Source organism: Aspergillus aculeatus, assembly GCF_001890905.1.
Source record: "Aspergillus aculeatus ATCC 16872 unplaced genomic scaffold ASPACscaffold_19, whole genome shotgun sequence".
NCBI lineage: Eukaryota > Fungi > Ascomycota > Eurotiomycetes > Eurotiales > Aspergillaceae > Aspergillus > Aspergillus aculeatus.
The window spans coordinates 553624-572645 of record NW_017962994.1 but is presented as its reverse complement, the minus strand read 5'-3'; the positions used below and the strand labels follow the sequence as shown (position 1 = coordinate 572645).

General features: G+C 54.7%; 8 protein-coding genes across 8 annotated transcripts; 4 read left to right on the top strand and 4 right to left on the bottom strand.

Annotated features, from left to right (window-relative positions):
• Window positions 1-140: 140 nt before the first annotated feature.
• ASPACDRAFT_81829 (uncharacterized protein) lies at window positions 141-1805 on the top strand. Its single transcript, XM_020205962.1, has 7 exons — window positions 141-371; window positions 426-445; window positions 501-534; window positions 589-662; window positions 732-1111; window positions 1172-1267; window positions 1326-1805. Exons 1-7 carry the CDS (start codon window positions 194-196, stop codon window positions 1582-1584), a joined length of 1041 nt encoding a protein of 346 aa, XP_020052110.1. The 5' UTR covers window positions 141-193; the 3' UTR covers window positions 1585-1805.
• Window positions 1806-1809: 4 nt separating this feature from the next.
• ASPACDRAFT_1859994 (uncharacterized protein) lies at window positions 1810-2815 on the bottom strand. Its single transcript, XM_020197716.1, has 3 exons — window positions 2248-2815; window positions 2061-2183; window positions 1810-1983 (listed from the first exon to the last, which is right to left on the bottom strand). The coding sequence occupies exons 1-3, from the start codon at window positions 2442-2444 to the stop codon at window positions 1854-1856; spliced, it is 450 nt and encodes a 149-aa protein (XP_020052109.1). The 5' UTR covers window positions 2445-2815; the 3' UTR covers window positions 1810-1853.
• Window positions 2816-3283: 468 nt separating this feature from the next.
• Window positions 3284-4609, top strand: ASPACDRAFT_1875961 (ribokinase). The gene is made up of 2 exons (XM_020198074.1): window positions 3284-3331; window positions 3398-4609. Exon 2 carries the CDS (start codon window positions 3451-3453, stop codon window positions 4495-4497), a length of 1047 nt encoding a protein of 348 aa, XP_020052108.1. The 5' UTR covers window positions 3284-3331; window positions 3398-3450; the 3' UTR covers window positions 4498-4609.
• On the bottom strand, window positions 4600-6773 carry ASPACDRAFT_1907460 (putative MFS peptide transporter). Its single transcript, XM_020198846.1, has 5 exons — window positions 6734-6773; window positions 6382-6684; window positions 6192-6327; window positions 5493-6139; window positions 4600-5436 (listed from the first exon to the last, which is right to left on the bottom strand). The coding sequence occupies exons 1-5, from the start codon at window positions 6735-6737 to the stop codon at window positions 4700-4702; spliced, it is 1827 nt and encodes a 608-aa protein (XP_020052107.1). The 5' UTR covers window positions 6738-6773; the 3' UTR covers window positions 4600-4699.
• A 1447-nt stretch (window positions 6774-8220) lies between these two features.
• On the bottom strand, window positions 8221-8905 carry ASPACDRAFT_55043 (putative phosphoglycerate mutase family protein; the record flags this gene model as incomplete). Its single annotated transcript, XM_020202948.1, has 3 exons — window positions 8221-8305; window positions 8382-8604; window positions 8692-8905. The coding sequence occupies 3 exons, from the start codon at window positions 8903-8905 to the stop codon at window positions 8221-8223; spliced, it is 522 nt and encodes a 173-aa protein (XP_020052106.1).
• A 662-nt stretch (window positions 8906-9567) lies between these two features.
• ASPACDRAFT_81825 (uncharacterized protein) lies at window positions 9568-11909 on the bottom strand. Its single transcript, XM_020205961.1, has 4 exons — window positions 11731-11909; window positions 10873-11673; window positions 10503-10786; window positions 9568-10452 (listed from the first exon to the last, which is right to left on the bottom strand). Exons 2-4 carry the CDS (start codon window positions 11583-11585, stop codon window positions 9785-9787), a joined length of 1665 nt encoding a protein of 554 aa, XP_020052105.1. The 5' UTR covers window positions 11586-11673; window positions 11731-11909; the 3' UTR covers window positions 9568-9784.
• Window positions 11910-13505: 1596 nt separating this feature from the next.
• On the top strand, window positions 13506-15684 carry ASPACDRAFT_126577 (putative amino acid transporter). The gene is made up of 2 exons (XM_020196958.1): window positions 13506-15295; window positions 15349-15684. Exons 1-2 carry the CDS (start codon window positions 13934-13936, stop codon window positions 15406-15408), a joined length of 1422 nt encoding a protein of 473 aa, XP_020052104.1. The 5' UTR covers window positions 13506-13933; the 3' UTR covers window positions 15409-15684.
• A 662-nt stretch (window positions 15685-16346) lies between these two features.
• ASPACDRAFT_1891584 (uncharacterized protein) lies at window positions 16347-17480 on the top strand. The gene is made up of 4 exons (XM_020198630.1): window positions 16347-16368; window positions 16422-16952; window positions 17020-17253; window positions 17317-17480. The coding sequence occupies exons 2-4, from the start codon at window positions 16824-16826 to the stop codon at window positions 17368-17370; spliced, it is 417 nt and encodes a 138-aa protein (XP_020052103.1). The 5' UTR covers window positions 16347-16368; window positions 16422-16823; the 3' UTR covers window positions 17371-17480.
• The last annotated feature ends 1542 nt before the right edge of the window (window positions 17481-19022 follow it).

Below are 19022 nucleotides of genomic sequence, written 5' to 3'. Positions count from 1 at the left end.
TTTGCCAGATCGGCAACTGGCCGAGTCGATGATGCGTGCATCCGTGCATCCTCCCTAACCTTAATTCCCCAGTATAAAATCCCACCCCGCCGCCCCATTTCCCCATCGCGAAGGCAAAAAGCGTCAAACCATTCTCCCGGTGGAGCAATCATGCCCCCGTTCTCTGTATTTGTACCCTCTACGGCACCTCATCATGGAGGCAGCCAGCGCAGCCGCTTCAGCGAGTAACACCACCGGCAGTCCCGGCCACGCCTGGCTGCGGACGACGAATCTGGCACTGGCGACGGTGGGGATCGCCGTGTGCACCCTGTTGCTGGTGATGCGGGTGTACACGAAGATCAGGATTATGAAGAAGTTCTGGTGGGATGATGGTGCGTACGCCTCCGAAAGCTTGGCTGGGTCGAGGCTGATTGTCGTTGTCGCAGTGTGTTTAATATGCGCCTGGGTATGATGTCGCTGTTTTTACGCCGTGGTAAACAGAGCGTGCTCACATGCGATAGGTCATTTCTATGGCGACGCAGGGGACTATCATCTGTGCGTTGCACTCTAATCTGTCTTAAGGGAGTCAGCGGGCACTAACTGAAGCAGACGGATTCGAGCACACGCACATTGGCGTGCATATCTGGTTTCTGACACCGGACCAGATCAACACCTATCTCAAGGTGCGTCTGGCCTCCCCATTCCCAAAATCTTAAACTTCATCCACTAACCCCGGTCCAAAAAAAAAAAGGTACGTCGTCCCCGCCGCCACAATCTACATCTCCAGCCTGGCGCTCGCCAAGATCGCGCTCCTGATGCTCTACTACCGGCTGCTCAGCATGATCCGGTTCTGGAAGTACGTGATAAACGGGGTGGCCATCTTCATCATCGCGTACAGCATCGCGCTGATGCTGGCCCTGATCTTCGCGTGCCACCCCGTGGGCCGGAACTGGGACGTCACCGACACGACGGGCGGGTGCATCAGTCGGCCCGGGATCTACATGGCGACCGCGGTGACGAATACGCTGAGCGACGTGGTGTTGATTCTGATTCCCGTGCCCATCGTGATGAAGTTGACCTTGCCGACGGTGCAGAAGGTGGGGGTCTTTGGGATGTTTTTGGTGGGGTGTTTGTACGTCTTCTTTTTCTTGGGTAGACGGAGGATGGGTTGGCTAATGATTATGGACGGTAGGACAATCGTCACGAGCATCGTGCGCCTCGTAACATTATGGCCGTTGGTGACCTCGGTGGATCCGACGTATAAGCTTGCGTTGGCGAGTGTGTTCATGTACGCGCCGCCCGCTCTGATTCCTCTTGTCGAGGCGAACTGCTAACCACCCATCCAGCGTCATCGAAGCCAACTTCATCATCATCTGCGGCTGCCTGCCGTACTTCCGGCAGTTCCTGCGGTTCCATTGCCCCTGGCTCATCGGCATCCACAGCTCCGCTAACGAGAGCCACAGCCGGGGCTCCTCAACGGGCGAGACTCCCCCGTGCAAAGCGCGGAAGCCCGGGCTGAGTCAGTTGCAGGATGATATCGGGATGGCCTTGACGGAGTCCCCGCTGCCGTTGGAGAATGGGCGGGGGTATCTATCGGCGGTTTGAGTGCGATGCGACTTGTCTTGCTCTGGGCTTTATTTTTTCGTTCTTGGGCCGTTCTGGCTTTGTTTGAATTTTCTTTTTCTTTTTTTTTTTCTAAAGTCTGCGGTTCTATGTTTGGAGTGATACCCTGTTTACCCTGTTTACCCAGTTCTTAGATTGATACAGAAGATGTATCGTATACTCTGTGAAGTGAAGTGTAAGAATACAGTGCCGTCGCATCTCCGTCCTCCTTGCGCCCGTGATAGCTAATCTAGAACCCCGGCTGGAGAACGCTAAGAACAAACTGGCGAGACAGTCGGCTTGACCACCGCATTCGTCGGGTTCGTTTGCGAGCACCCATCCACATACCCCAACAGGAAATCATCCTCGGCCGCCTCGTACGCCGCGCCGCAGTTGGGGTCACTATCCCGTTAGCCTGCCTCTACCCCGAACCCACACCATCCTAGTGGGAGGGTTGAAAGGGAAGGAAAAGGACATACCTCGCCCCACCCGACGCATTGTTGAAGTAACTGCAGATGTCATGCGACCAGCAGTCCTGCGTGTAGACGTTGCCGATGGCCGTGCCGGTACACCCGGCGCCGCAGCGGCCGTTGCACGAGTAGCTTTCTTTGGTCAGGATGTATATCGAATTGAATGTGTGGGGGGAAAATGAGAGGAACGACGTACTCGCCTCCCGCACTGTTCTCGCCGTAGTTACTGCCCACCACGCCGGTGTACGTGCAGCTCTGGCCGGCGCTGTTGGTCCATGATGCTGTCGCGGTGGCGCCGACTTTCAGGCAGGTGACGGAGCGTTTGTGGAGGGGGGAGGGAGAGGCGAGGGTGAGGGTGCTGGTTGCGATGAGGGTGAGAAGGAGGGAGAGCATTTTGCTTTTTGATTTAGGATGGTATGATGGGGGTGAAGTGGAAGGTGCTGTCTACTGGGTGTTTTGGGTATGGGAGGGTGGCTCTTATATACTGCTATGCTGCGGTATGGCGGTGATGGACGCTGAAGAACTGCAACGGCTGGACTACATTAAGGTTGACGGGTATGTACCCCGTGTCGGAGGGATGGCATGCAGGAGCTCGGGGAATTTCTCGGACCTGTCAGGGGGTTTGTGTCTGTGCAGTGGTGGCTGTTTGGCTTGCAGATTGCATCAGAGGTCCTAAAATGGCGAGCGGAGGGGATGCCGATATGTGGGTGCCTGGTTGGGGTTAGCTGGACCTGCTCCGTTGCAGATGATGAGTACTATAGTGTATAAGTCCTTAGAATATAGCTTCTTTTTCTGCAGAATTTGGGAGCTAGTCCTGACTCCAGATTGAGTGAACTATGCACTGCGCACGCAGTAACTTGCCTGCTGCCGAGGTTTAAAGCGCGGGTACTAGTAGGGTTGTGTATATTCCAGCTGGAAGGTTTGTGTCCGTATGCTTAGCGAAAGCCAAGTTGACACTAGAATTACATATCTTACCGAGGAAATCCTCTGGATGAGCCGTCCCCGACTACTACAGTCTACAACCCAAAGTTATAGACATGAAATTCTTCCAGGCCCTCATATCTTCGTGTAAACACTACCTTATCACTATCAGCTTATCTTATCGCGACTACGTCATGCACGTGATCTGCTGACTGATCGTCCCTCTTCTTCCCCGCTCACACGACCCTTTCGTCGCATCGCATTGCATGCAACAATAATCTGTTTACTTCCTCTTCTCTTCTCTGCCCAACACAACACAACACAACACAACTCCTCTTTCTCACCTCTCAGTCTCAACTGTAAGTTCTACCATCAATCGACCCCCCAAAACAAAATACTAACCTCTCAGCCCCAACAATTCTCAGAACCTTACCTCAGTCTCAACCCCGCTCCCCACCTTACCACCACCCCCCACAAAATGTCGCCCCCCTCAATCCTCATAATCGGCTCCCTGAACACCGACTTCGTCACCTACACACCACGCTGCCCCCAAGCAGGCGAAACCCTCACCGCGACCAGCCTCACCATCTCCGCCGGCGGCAAGGGCGCCAACCAAGCCGTGGCCTGCGGCCGCGCCGCACACACCACCCCCACCACGCACGCCGCGAACGTCTACATGGTCGGCGCGGTGGGGGCCAACGACCCATACTACTCCGCCCTGATGCGACCACTCCTCGAAGGTTCCGGCGTCAGCGTAGCGGGTGTGACCGAGCGGGCAGACGCGAGCACGGGATCCGCGACGATCATCGTCGAGGAGGAGAGCGGCGAGAACCGGATTGCGGTTGTGCCCGGGGCCAACCATGTTGGGATGAACTCCGTGGACGTGGTGGTGCAGGGAGTGGAGGGGTTGGTTGCTTCGCAAGAGGATAGGAAGGTGGTGGTGCTGCAGGGGGAGATTCCGCGGGAGACGGTGCTGGGGCTGCTGGAGCATTATAACCAGCGGGATGCGCGGGCGCATGTGGTCTTTAACCCGGCGCCGGTGTTTCCGGAGGGGATTCCGCTGGAGGCGCTGAGGGGCACGAGCGTGCTGGTGATGAATGAGACGGAGGCGGTTCTCATGGCGAAGGCGTTGGGGTTGGAGCAGGGGGCAGCAAATGAGGAAGACCCTGAGACGCTGGCCCGCGTGCTGGCGCCGCGGTTCCATGAGGCGGCCGAGGTGGGTATCGTGCTCATCACGCTCGGCGCCAAGGGGGCCTTCTTCTCGACCCGGTCCGGCACGAGCGGGTGCGTCGCCGCGGAGAAGGTGGCCAAGGTTGTGGACACCACCGCCGCCGGGGATACGTTTGTCGGGTACTTCACGGCGGCGTTTGCGCGGTTCGTGGCGCAGGGCAGGCGGTTGGAGGAGTTCGATGGGCTGGTGGAGGGCGCGGTGAGGCTGGCGAATCGCGCGGCGGCCGGGTGCGTGCAGCGCAAGGGGGCGATGCAGAGTATTCCCTTTGCTTATGAGGTGGATGCCGATGCCTAGGTGGGAGGAGGGCTGTAGGAATAGTACGGTGTACATTACAGGAGCTGTTGACTTTTTGTGGTGATAGAAGCGTAGAGATTAGATTAATTCACCTAGACATATACCCTCAACCTCAATATTCCCGTCGATCTTACATGAACCCATTAACCCTCACCATGCTCCCCAGCCCAGCCACCCACCAATTCAAGTAAACGAAAGTAAACTACCCACTCTTCACGACCTCCTTCTCCTCCCCGACAACACTCGGCTCACTCCGCGCCCCCTCCACCTCCTCCCCGTCATAATCCTTCTCATCCGTCATGAACTGGTCATTATTCAAATGCTTGAACCGGAACCAGAACAAGACGCCCTGCACAGCCAGCGCAATCGCCGGCGCGGCCCAGATCCAAATAAGATAGGGGTCCTCGGTCACAGGGACGAGGATCTCGCCGAGCGCGCTGCTCAGCGCGGTCATGAACAGGAAGATGGCCATCACGAGGCCGCGCATGCTGGCGGGCGAGCGCGCGTACGCCAGCTCGTACGCGGTGACGTTGCAGAAGATCTCGGACAGCGCGGACAGGATGGTGTTGGGCAGCTGCCACCAGATGCTGATGGGGGAGACGCCGGTCGCGCACGAGGAGGCGTAGTAGCCGCACGGCGAGGTCTTGTAGACGCGGTACTGCACGATGGCGCCCGCCACGCCGCCGATCGTCGCCAGGAAGAACCCGAACGTGATGCGCGTGATCCGCCCCGGGTGGCAGTTGTACTTGTGCAGGAGCGGGTAGATCCCGTAGTTCAGAATGGGGACTGCCACGATGATCGTCAGCGCGTTGAAGTTGTTGAGCAGGTCGTTGGGGGCCCCGTTCGTCGTCATCGAGGCGCCCTGGTTCGAGAGGACGGAGCCGATGCCCCCGTCGTTCAGGTTGTAGATTGGGAAGTAGAAGAAGATCTCGGTGGCCACTGTTGTCGCGTTAGTATATGAGGATGGAGGAGGGGTGATCGGGGCTGGGACATACCGAGGGTTCTCCGCACATCGTCGACCAACTTATCCGACCAGCTCACGGTAATCCCCTTGGCCGCCAGGACGCTGGGCTTGGCGGCATCGAAGAAGTTCTTGCGCCACACCTGGAACTTGTTCTCGCGCAGCGCGGTCATGGTGATCTTGATGGCCTGGCCCAACTCCGAGTTCCCGCTGGGCGGCAGCCGGTAGGTCTTCTTGTAGACTAGGGCCAGCACCACCGGCAGGATGAAGTAGACCAAGCCCGCCAGCAGGAAGGCCAGCCAGTACCCCACGTACTTCTCGGCGTAGGTCGTGGCCAGCATGTAGAAGGCACCGACGTTGACCACCCCGTAGAAGATCAGCATCGTGCGCGTCGCCGTCATCTCCGGGTCGACGATCACCTTCTCCCCGGACTTGAGCGTCTTGGTGTACTGCTTCTGGTGGCGGAACTGGTCCAGCACCGTGGGCGCGATGTTGGGCTTGAAGACACCCGCCCCGAACGCCAGCATCAGCAGCCCGATGATGAACGGGGGCGCCGCGTGCGACGCGCCCTGCTGCAGCACCGACGGGATGGCCCCGATGATCTGGATGATGTGCGCCACACCGCAGATGGCCACGCCGATGCAGATCGCCTTGTACCGGCCGATGTGGACGTCGGCCCACCTGATAACTTGTCAGTGAAGACGAAGGCGAAGGTGGATGGGACAGATCTTACCATCCGCCGAAGATGGGAACGACGTAGGCCAGGAACTGGAACAGCAGCACCAAAGCATCACTCGCCTGCAGACCCATGTTCAGGGCACCGGCGGTCTCTTGCGTGCCCCGTGGGGGAGCACCAGCCCCGTTACCACCTATCCTGGGTTAGTCTGGACCCCCCTAAATCAGATAGGAGCCGGCACACATACCTTTGGGCAGCGGGAATTCGATGAAGTTGGAAAACACCGTCTGCGCACCATAGTAGGAGGCACGCTCGGCGAATTCGACCAAGCACAGCGAGTAGGCCACGATGGGCAGGTTGGCGGGGATCTTGCGCAGGCTGCTCAGCTCCGCCTCCGTGGGAGCGGGATAGTCCTCGTCGTGGCCAATGGTCGTGGTGTCGACCTCGTAGTTCAACTTCTCCGGGTCAGGGTGGGTGGCATGGCTGATCACCGTGGTCACCTCGCCATGGTTGATGGCGTCGACGACCTGGTTTTCTGCAGCTAGGGCAGCTGGTGCACGTCAGTGAGGGAGATTCACTGGTCAAAGACTAAAACATACGCATTGTGTCAGGTGGCGATGGCTGGGGTCAGGGGTTGCGGACACAGCAGCAGCAGGAAAGCAATGGCTGCATCGTGTTTGTTCTTATATCTCCATCGCTTGACCCCAGGACGGATCCCCGGCGGCGATATGGCCTTGCCAAGGAGGGTAGGGCGAATTCCAGCGATCTCACAGCCGTCGGACAGCGAGTGGAATGCAACGCTGCGCAGAGCCTGGGGGTGATTGCAGGAAGACCCAAAAGCACTAGACCGGGGCTCGAAGCCTAGTTAGGGTTAGCTGATGCTTATCAGCCCGCATGCACAGGGCGAATGCACCAATCCCGACTCGACACCGACAATGATAAGAGATGCACGGGAACTTGCGCCATCGAGCACAGATTAATTTCTGATAATCGGCATTGACGCCATTCGTGTGTTGGTGCATGCATCCAGATCGGGTGACCACCTCGGTTGCCTTCGAAATCATTGGGAGGGTGTCAATTGGTCGCCATGGCCTTTTCAGCTGGTGGTAGCTAAAGGCTGACCCTGGTAAGAATTGAGATATCGTATCATCCACCGTGGTTTACCGAGAAGCGTTCAGGCCAAGAGAGAGGCAAAAGAGATAACCAAGCCGGCAGCCCCTGCCCAGCACACTTGGCTTCCCGCGAAGCCTTCTTGTCTTTGCTTATCTCTCTCGCCCAGCAAAACCACAACAACAACCAAGACAGAGGCTTTGCTTGGCGGATTACAGCCATGCACAAGGTATCCCGTATCTAGAGTCGGCAGAAATCCCAATTTCTCACATCCCTATCGCATGCGACCATTACATTACGAATCGCCACCGAAAATGGCTTGAAGCAGGATCCCCATCCTGGGCAACCGACAGGGGCCTGGCTGGCTCCGTCGTCCGCACTCGCACTTCCTAGTCCTCGTCCCCAGCAGATACATCGTGGGGAACGCACGACCGAGGGTGCCAATTCGAGTAAAACCTCCGCTCCTAGTGCCTGCATCTCGTGGTGGGCGGTCGTGGGTCGGAACGTGGCGTGGCGTGGCTCTTATTATCGCCGCCCCTCGACCTGTTCGTGCAACTAGACTAAAGGTTTTCCCACCTTAGAGCATAAGACTATCGTATATACACTAGAAGGTGGCCACGGACTTCGATGCATTGATCGGCGAGTTCTCGACGTGTTCGATGGGTGGTGATTGTCTGCCTTATGGTCGCCACCAGATGTCATGGTGGGAGGAGAGGTCTTCCCGGTCGGCTGGCGTCGGTGCGCCCGAAGTATGGGTATGTGTGCTCGGGACGGTTAATGACGTGCTGGCACCTGAGACATGGCTACACACATACAACGAATTCTCTTCACCACAAACAACTTGTCAGGCCACCAGGACCATTTGCGAATCTTGCCATCTCGTGGTCGACAGCTTCCATGCAGTATGGAGGTCTTCCAACCAAAAAAAAAAGTTTCATTCTCAACTACCTAACCCTGTGATACCCGCGACAGCAATCTAGCTATCAAGTCCAGGACAGTTCTCGCTCGTGACCGCCGTGATGTCGGTGTACGGGGAAGGATCCGTCCAGATGAGATTGAAGCTGCACGCGAATTGACAGTCAGTGACTGCAGACCTTTTTCTAGATACCCTTCATCAGACAAAAGTCGACCACTTACCTATCATCCGGATACGTCGGGGCATCATCATCCCCCAGCTCCTCCACGATGTCGGTCAGCTCGCCATGCTCCCAGCAGATCAGGATGTTGCCGTCCCCGGTATAGTTCTCCACGACCTTCTTGACGCACTTGGCATCGGTTTTGGCGCACGAGGTGTCGACGGTGATGCCCAGATCCTCCGCCAGCGGGAGCACGGTCAGATACGGGCGGTCTCGCTTGCCGTCTGTTGATCGTTAGCGAAAGGCACGATCGTACATCCATCGCTCACCGTGGATATGAGGGAAGAAAGGGAATAGAAGAAGAGACATACCACTCTTCGGGGCCTCAGCCATGATATACTGGATGTTGTAGGCGGAATCCGCCCCGAAGACGTTCCGCAGACACTGGGCCCGCTCCACCCCCTGCGCGCTGAGCCCGGTGCTCCCGTTGCTGGGCTTCTCGCCGTGTCGGATGAGATACACGGTCGCATCGGCCAGGGCAGTGCCTGCGAGGATGCAGAACGGGAAGACGGACTTGACGAACATCGTGGGTGATGATTGTGTCTAGGTGCAGTGGTGTTCAAGTTCAGCCCAACCGAAGCTATGCTTTGGGACGGGGCGGGATCGGCCGGATGGCGGACTGCACTTGTACTTATAGAATCTGGAAACAGGATTCTTGTTGCACTCAACCACGGGAATCCGCCCCCACGAAGCTCATGCATTGTCACCTGGCAACTCCGGACGAGGAGCATCGAGTCAGGGCTGCACGTGCGGGCGTTCATTGTCAACAATGGCTGTCGATCCAGGTGGAGGCCCTGCGGAGATTTATTGGGGTATGATTGGCCAAGGGGGGGTGTGATTGCCGCTTGACTTGGAGCTTAGCTTCACTGCCCGTGATTAGGTAGGCGCCAATGTAGATCATGGTATTGAGCCAGGTTCTCAGCGACCGAGACTTGAGGATCGTGAGATTGATTGGGAATCTCAAAGAGTAAGAAAGCTGGAAAGATGGAGCGGGAATAGGATATATTCCGATGGGCGGATCGATCCGTCAGCTCAAAATTAGCCTGCCTATCACCGATCTATGAGTAAAACCAGTTGGTGATCCTACGCAGTAAGTTACCACCTTTTGCCACTTGCTTCAAAAAGAATCTGCTGAGTCAAACCTGTCAGCTCGTGCAGGCTGCCACACAAAACATGAGTCTCCCTGTCTAGACTCTGGGTAGCACGGGCAAGTGGCCTGACGTATGAGGCATCGGCACATCCCCCCCTGTCCCTCGGCATTGTGCTCATCTATAGGTGTGACCAAAATACAATAAAGGATTTGAACAAATTACCCGCCCAGCTCCACTTGTGTCATTATCGGATTTTGTACAGTCGGAGATGATCATTATGTCGTAACACCCAAAAAGAAACATGCAATTCGCCTCAACCAAGTCCCCCGGTTGTCACCGCATCCATCAACCACGCGCTGTCCGACCCTGCGAAGAATATATCAAAGTCCCACAGGTCCCCCATCATCCCTGGCATCTGGCCCGACAGTTGCGTCTGCTCTGGATACCCGTATTCTGGAGGAAGTGGCTGACCCGGGAGCGGCGGCTGCGAGTCGAGCAAGCCTCCCTCGGCGGCTGAGGTGGTGGTTGTGGACTCCCCGAGTCTCGACGCCCATGTGGCGCGCAGTCGCCGCACCATGACGCCCAGCTTATGGAACGGGTCCTTCTCGTGCTCGTCCCGCCGCAGACTGACGACCTGCTCCAGCATGTCGCTGATCTGATCGGCGATGAGGATTACATCCGCCGTGCGGCGGACCAGTCGCGTGTCCCAGCCGGGGATGTCGGCAAAGGTCAAACGCGAGAGGGTGACCAAGCAGTGCGCGACGAGAATGCTTTGGATGATAGGGAAGGAGGCGAAAGTGCGAATAGGCGTTGTAAGAAGGCTGTCAAAGAAGGAGCGAACAGAGGTTAGGCATGCGCAGAGGTGGTCGAGCCGCCAGGAGTCGAGAGCACCGGGGGTATCGTTGGTTTCGGGATTAGGGTGGATGAGAGCCGTCTCGTATAGTGTAGTTTCTGCTTGCAAGATGTAAAATATGAGAGGATCTGCCCGAGGTGAGTATGGAATCACACAATGGATGCATAGGTAAACCCACTACTACTATTGAGGAGGGCGGCAGGAACGTCAGCTCGGAGCTGGGTGAGCTGGGTTTGTAAGCTGCTCATGTAGAAGGGCAGTGGTGCACGCGGAATGCCATTCGAACTTGAGTTCTCGTTCCACGGCCCCTCACGGATGCGCTCGACGAGAAGCCGGACACGTGCAAGATTTGCGAGGGTGGCGTCGTGCGGAGAGTCGGTGCTGGTGGAGAGAAGCTCGACGGACTCAGCCATATGAGGCGTCCATCGCATCACCTCCATGCGGCCAAGAAATTGAGCAATCCTGTGTAAAGAGATTAGCATGCGACTGAGGCTAGTGGCGGACATAGAACGAGAAGGTCACTTGGGAGCATGAAGGCATTCACTTACACTGAGCTAATCACGAAGCAGCCCAGTACGGCTCGCCGCTCGTTCATGGTTCTGGGGCGTGGTGCAGGTTGCTTCGGTGCTGGTGGCACGAGGTCATTGCATACGGGGGGTAGCATGGCGAGGTCACTCCGGACCGGACGATTCAAGCCCAGTTCACAGATGAGCGCGGTGGCTATTTGACAGTACAAGACCATGATCGACTTTGGAGGATAGCTTTGGAAAGAGATCCAGGCGATATGCACCAGCAATCCCTGCAGCAGGTCCAGATTCTTGTCGCAGTCGACCATGGTAATCTGGGCAGCGGTCTGACGGATGTCGACGCAGCGCAAGGCCTGCTGCGCGGCATCTTTGGTCTCGGTGGTGAGAATGCAGCGCCAAAGAAAGGGAGAATCACGCTCCAGGTCAGCCGGGGTAGCCGTACTGGGAATATGTAGAAGGGGAAGACAAGCTAGTTTGTCCGTTCGGAACGAATGCAGCATTGCCTCGGCTTCCGCTGGGCTGGGCGGGATGATGGCGGTGGGCGGAGAGTGGCGCGGGCTAACACTACCGTCGGACTCGATCCCCGTCCCCGTGTCGGGAGTACAGAGCGGATTTGTTGTACAGGTACGGTTCGCGCGCTCTTGACTACCAGCGGAGACGGGAAGATGCCGGTCTCCTCTTGGTCCTCCCGGCAGCTGTCCGGATGATTGGAGCAAAGACATTAGCCCATCCATCTTCTGCTCCAGCTGAGCGGCCTTGGAAAGCCGCTTGGGACGGCGACGGCGCGATCCAGGACGACATTCCTTTCCTAAGCGATGACATCTGGGATACATTAGCGGTGGATTGATCCGTCGTCCGTCTGCAGAGATTTCCACACACCTCTCACACGGGGAATCTCGACCCCGAGGGATGCAGCGAACCTTGGCCCGAGCACACGTACTACAGGCGTGACCATACGGAATCGATAAAGCGGAATCCCCGTCCATGACAGACCAGAGGTACGGTCCAGTACACGGACTGTCTACAGATTTGATGACCTGAATGAACTGAGTAGAAACATTTTGGGGGGATGTGTAATATCTCCTTCAATGCTGTCTGACAATGGTGGTGGTGGTGGTGGTTGATGCGTGAACGGGGTTGGAGGGGATTTCCTCCCGAACGCCGAGCGGGGAACACCAGCAACAAGCAACAAGGCAACTGAAGGAAGCGGAACTCCGTCTGCATCACGTGATGTCAGCCTCCCAAGCAAGGAGGAGATGCAAAGTGTGCCAACTATGCAAAGCATGCAAAGCACATTCGGCAGTGCTGGCAGCGTGCCGTGCAGGGCAGGCCATTAGACTCTTGCCAAGTGATAGCCTACTGCGGTGACTAGTCTCCGTTACGATGATCTCGATAAGAGTATGTAGTCTGATCTGGCACGGTGGCATGTAAGGGGTTGATCTACAGATGAGCTGTTGTCAATCATGTTGTTGTTATCTTTTGACTTGTTGGGCAAACAATCGGCATTGATTCGGCTCCGGGGAAAGGCGCAGTAAGGCTACAGTGCATAGGTAAGTTGTTATTAGATTGGCAAGAGGCACGATTGGCAGGCAAAGATGGAAAGACGATCCGCTGGCGGCCGTTCCAGAAAACCTTGAACAGCCCAGCCTGGAGACCGGCCTCGGCGAAAGGGCTGCAGATGCCGAGAGGGAGAGGAAGAGGGAGGAAAATAAAGACCCGGGCCGACTTGACTCCGCCTCAGGCTCCACGGTCGCACCACCAAACGAATATCAATTGGCAAACACTTCTGCGTAATGCCTTCACTGATAAGCCACCGCTCCAGATTGCAGGTTGGCTTGGATCGTCTTGTCGTCTCGTCTCTCCCGCGCGTCGTAGCAAAACATTAAGTAACAGAATCGGGAATCGGGAGACACGGCCCCGGCTCTTCCCCAAAATACGAGACCATCAAGCGCTTCCCCTCATTTGTGTGAGACCTGCTCTGAAGGTTAAAAGGTTAAGCTGCAAGCGAATGGGGAAGAATTCCGCATGATGTGAGATCCATTACTCATCCCCATCCTACTCATAGGCTGGGTTGCGTGGGTTCGCAGGGGGACGTGTCAAGCTGCAGTCCTGCCCTGCAATTAAACTTCTTGTGCGACCACGAAGTGGATGGATAGTGCCAAGTAGGGCGTCGATCGAAGGTGACGACTCCAAAAAACTACAGAGGAATGGGTTTAGCCTCAATCCTTTCAGGACACAAATCCTGGGGAAGGTTCGGCGTTACAGTGCTTGCTTGCTCACTGGCCAGCCAGCGCCGCCTCTTAATAACTTAGTCAGAGCCATTGCCTAATGCAAATCGGGGCCCCTGGAGTCAATCTTGGCTCAGCGTTGGCGCTAGACCGCTTTCGACCGCATCTCCAATTCAACGTCACACACCCTAACCTGAATCAGGATTTTAGACGGTATGCCCTGCGAGTGATTGGCTGCAACAGCGGATGGCGGATGCTTGGGCTCCACGTGGGAGGCAAAAGTTCGAGCCAATCTGGCAAACTCTCCGAATTTCTTCTTTCCGCCACCAAATCTTCTTAGTCAAGGTTTGCTGGTCCCGTTGCCTGATCCGGATTATCACTGTATCAGTTCTTGCCCGGATTCATCCGACCGTGTGCTTGGGCTGCGGTGAAGCCTGATCGTCCACCGTCAGCAGTACTGGCCCGGAAGGTCATCGACTCGAGGAAGAGAGAGGAATCGAAAGGCAACACAGCGCAACCACGGCGGAATAATTATCAATCCTACCTGGCGGGTCCTGCAGCCTTCCTCCCACCGGAGCCCTCCCAGACACTTCCCTCCCCCCCCCGCTGTCGCCGCCCATTATTATTCAAAACCCGTTTGGCTTCCCTCTGGCCTGCCACTTTTCTACTGCCTTCGCTTCCTCTTCTCTCGTCTTCTTCCTCTCTCCATCCTTTCTCCCTCTCCTCCCCTTCCTTCAACAACAGCCATCAGGCATTTGGTGCGACCTGGGCAAAGTCGAATTCAACTTCACCTTTTCCCCTCTCCACCTTCAACCTATATTCTGATTGTTTGACATTTATTGAATATTTTCGTCATGGCCTACGGTGACGACATCGTTGGGGACCGCAAATCCCAGTCCGGGATGGACTTCGAGAATGAGAAGAAGGGGGATATCTACTCCCCCCAGTATGAGGGTGATATGGTCGACAAGATGAGCGACACGGAGCGGAACATTGTCGAGGCTGGCATCCAAAAATACAACCGTCTGGGTTGGAAACGCCTGACGGTGGTGATGATTGTCGAGGCCATTGCCCTGGGTAGTTTGTCGATTCCTTCCGCCTTCGCTACGCTGGGGATGGTGGCCGGTGTCATCACCACGGTTGGCCTCGGATTTGTTGCCATCTACACCAGTGACCTTATCGGTCAAGTGAAGCTTAAGTTCCCCGACATTGCACACTATCCCGACGCTGGCCGCCTAATGTTCGGTCGTTTTGGCTACGAGATTATCTACGTCATGCTCGGTCTGGAGTTGCTTTTTCTGACTGGCTCGCACTGTCTGACCGGTACTATCGCCTTCATCAACATCACCGAAAGCAGTGTGTGTTCCATTGTGTTTGCTGTGGTCTCCGCCATCCTCCTGCTTCTCTTGGCCATTCCGCCCTCATTCGCTGAGATGGCCATTCTGGGCTACATCGACTTCATCTCGATTATTGTCGCAATCGGTATCACTATGATCGGCACTGGTGTTGAGAGCACCAACCAGCCCGGGGGATTGTCGGCAGTTAACTGGTCTGCTTGGCCCAAGGATGACATCAGCTTCACCGACGCGTTTATCGCCATCACCAACATCGTCTTCGCCTACAGTTTTGCCCTGTGCCAGTTCTCCTTCATGGATGAGATGCACACTCCCAAGGATTACATTAAATCGATCTGGTCCCTGGGTATCATCGAGATTGTCATCTACACCTTGACTGGTGCGATCATCTACGCCTTCGTTGGCCAGGACGTCGCCAGCCCGGCTCTCACCTCGGCGGGTCACACTCTTAGCCGTGTTGCCTACGGTGTCGCCCTCCCCGTCATCTTCATCAGTGGTTCGATCAACACGGTGGTGCTGGGTCGTATGATCCACGGTCGCATCTTCAAGAACTCGCCCATCCGCTTCATCAACACCAAGATGGGCTGGATCACCTGGTTGGCCGTGATCACCATCATCACCGTAGTCGCCTTCATTGTCGCTGAAGTGATCCCCTTCTTCTCCGACTTGCTGTCCATTTGCTCCGCCCTCTTCGTCTCCGGCTTCACCTTCTACTTCCCCGCGCTCATGTGGTTCATGCTCCTGCGCGAGGGCAGCTGGTTCACCCCGAAGAACATGATGCTGGGTGCTCTCAACCTGATCTGTCTGTTGATTGGACTGATCACTCTCGGAGCGGGCACCTACGCCAGTGTGGACGATATTGTAAGTTCATTTCCCTTTTCAGTTTTGACTTTCCCTTGCTGATTACTCTACAGGTCAACAACTACAAGTCAGGCAGTGTTCGTGGAGTCTTCACCTGTGCGGCTCCCGAATAAGCGAATCCCTCTCATCATCATTTCTGCTAGCCGTCTCAACATAGACTTAGCGTTTTTTTTTCTTTTGCATTCTCCTTATTTTCTATACATATTGGCGTTGCAGGCCCGGGGCCTGTGGCGACATTCCTTGCATGGTGTTGCTGTGACTCTGCGAATACCCAGTTTGCGGACTGTATATACGTTTCTCTTTTGGACATGATTGTGAATATGCTGCATCTGATGTACTATATGTCTATGATTATGATTATATATTATAAGATCGGATACTCTTCTCTGATTTTTTTTTATCTCCAGTGTAACGGTAATTGAGTGAAATGAGGGGGGTAAGCAGACAGCATTTGGCCATGCTCTGATGTCATGCTGCTGCAGGTTGATGTCAATCCGGCCCGACCGGAGCAGAAGAGAGAGCATGAAGTCAGCGGGGGAGGATTCTCTCGGGTCAGGTGGTATGCTCGCGGGGTAAAGTCCGAGGTGTGCCTCTTCTAGAGGATGGAGGGTATTTCCGCATGCGAACGGGGAGAAAACTAAGATGGGGCGAATGCTTGGTTGGTTGCTTGGTAGGTGTTCCGTGGACGCGGTGGGCGGCCTTAAGATGGATAGAGTTCAAAGCACAGCCCGGGGTATATATAGAGTCACAATGCCGTCAGACAGATATCAGTATGTTAAGTTTCTGCTGACGTTCTCTTCGTATTGATATCGCATAGCAGACTACGTTGTAAGACATTTGTGAGGTGTCTAGTTACCTACTCGGTTCTGGGGGGGGAATCCGGCTTCTTCAACCCGGTCATGTGATGTGATGTGTCAGATATATACTTGTTCCACTCCATACATCATCCACATAAGGACGACCCGTTTTCATGTTAACAGCGTTGCACTAGCTAGTTAGTGCTAGCTCCTAAAACACTCTCTATAGCTTCTTGAATCCATCCTTTTGACTTGCAGTTTAGATCAATAGTTCCAGTCAGTCCATTGATGCCTGTCTGATTTAACAACAAGAGCCAACACAAAAGAAGTTGTATTGAACAAACCGAGAAAACAAGCTCAAGCCTCCCGGAACTACCGGGAGGCCTCCGCATTGCCCCCTAACCTCTGATGCCTTCCCGCGGGGCTGCAGCCACCAGCGATCCATCTCACTTTCCCACAAGGGTCCAGTAGCTCACTGATCGACGTCCACTAGTCTCCATCTCCCAAACACCACCAATGACAACGCATCTGTATCCATCCGATGTCTCAAGCTGATCTATTTCGGTATCAGGCCGCCATCGCAGGGCTCTGCATCTCAGCGATGCTGTCATGACCAGTCCTATAAAGCTGGGTGTATTTACCACAACATTGCTGCCGCTGCAATCCAACCCATCACCATCATCATCAGAAACAACTACCTTAACCCCTCTTCCATCCCTTCACCCATCGCAATGAAGACCTTCGCCGCAGCAGCCGCCTTCCTAGGCACCGCCCTGGCCCAGAACGCCGCCATCGGCCTCCCCAAGGCCGGCCAGACCGTTCAGCCAGGACAGAGCCTCACCGTCCAAGTTCAGCGGCCGGTACGTTCCTCTTCCCCTTAATCCCCCTCTACCCCCTCCCCCCGATACGCAAACCTAACAGCGGTAGAACACCATCACTGGCTCCCAAGAAATGGCCGTCGCCATCGGCTTCCAGTCCTGCGCCAGCGGCAACTGCTACGCGGCCGACGAATACATGGGGACCATCCTCTACAACGGCGCCTTCAACCCCGTCTACCACGAATACTACCTGCCGCCGTACGAGAACTTCACCGTCACAGTGCCCGCGTCGGCGGCGGCGGGCCAGGCGGTCATCGGGGTGGCGCATGCTACTTTGGTCGGGGTAAGCATTCTTTTTCTGATGATAGATTTCAACTGATCAGAATGCTAACGTTGCATGATGCAGGCGTCCGCGGCCCCTTACTTGGAGGTTTTGAATCAGACGGTTACTGTTGCTTAGATCGGGGTGGTTTTGGGGAATGCGTGTATATACTATTCGTGGGTGATGGTTTAAGTTAGCTTCTGCTGTTAAATCCATTGTCGTTCTGTGTGTAAACGATGACACGTGGTAGAATGTAGGTTATGGTGGTGCTGCTGCCTCGGAGTTGATATAAATCGGCCAGGGAGACGCGTCGGGGTTGATTTACACCGGCTTCGGCTGCGCACCTTGCCCTCCCTTTTCCTTGCATCTAGCTAGCCCACTGATCAAGTCTGGGCCTATGTCCAACAGCTGCAGTACTTCTGTTCCTTCCCCACCCGATTTTAGATTTCTTGTTGTTTTCTCTTGAGCTTGCAAATAAATGTAGTCCAGGCCAGTATTCCGCTGTTCCCCTGAAATCACATGGCCTTGTTGTCATGACAAGCAACAAGAATATCGGTGTTCAAGGTTCAGTATAGTAGATAACACTGTAATACGGCCAGTAAAGTGAGGGCTTAGCTTCGATTAGCTCTTTACCTTGCTTTCTGGATCGTCTTATGGTTCCAGTCATGCAGTCGACGTCGTATCAAGCAATTTGTGACAACAGAAAAGAATAAAGGTTCGCACATAATAAAGGTAAGGCTATGCGTATCAAGATTATATACGAATATGCTCAAACACCTAGAACATGCTAAAGCAGTACACTGGGAAACTAATTTCTGGGGGAATACTGCGATGTCCGCATCTCTTATGCCGCCAGCTGCCAGTGTGCTGGACCGCACATGCCTAGCCTCTCTATATAAGAGTACATAGTTGACAAAGACAACATTTACACCAATCTTTTTATACCCAGCATGTAGAAAATAACTACTATATAATTCTCAGTGCACCGCTTACAACATCTACAAAACCAGTACCAGCAATTGCTTATGTCTGCACCGTTTACGCAAAAGCTAGATATGCAGAATCGCACGCACAAGTAGAAAAACACAAGCTTCATTTCCCTGATATTCACATTCTGGAACACCTCCTTCTGGTGATATGATAATTTTCCACCCCTTTTCATAATTCATGAACACATTTCAAGTCATTTTTCAAAACATAAACCAATCTCAGGAATCTCAAGAACACGAATCAATCTCAAGAATATCAAAAACATCAATCAAGTATTAAAGCAAAATCACGTTCAGCAATCTCTGTATCCCTCCAGCAGCGAGAACCAGCTCGACGATGAGGTGACAACAGTCCAACCGAGGTTGTGTTTCCCTGTCGTCTCGTGGAATAGAAGGCTTTTCGAGTTTTTCCTCCTAGTACTAAGTGGCAAGACCGAGTTAGCTACACCTTCATGTCATCATCTCTCGGGGGGATATACTTGTCGAACATACCATACTGACTGAAAGACAAACTAAGAATCAGGTCAATGGGGTGACAACAGTCCAACCGTGGTTGTGTTTTCCTGTCGTCCCATGGAATAGAAGGTTTTCAAGTGTCTTCGTCCTAGTGACCAGTAGCGAGGTCGAGTCAGCTTCCGCCTTCATGTCATCATGTCAAGGCGTGTGGGCTTGCCAAACATACCTTCCTTACTGAAAGACACATCGAGAACCAGGCTGCCCGACGAGATGATAACAGTCCAACCTGAGATTGTCTTTTCCTACAATCCAGATGAGAGTTCAACCCAGGCTGTGTTCTCCTGT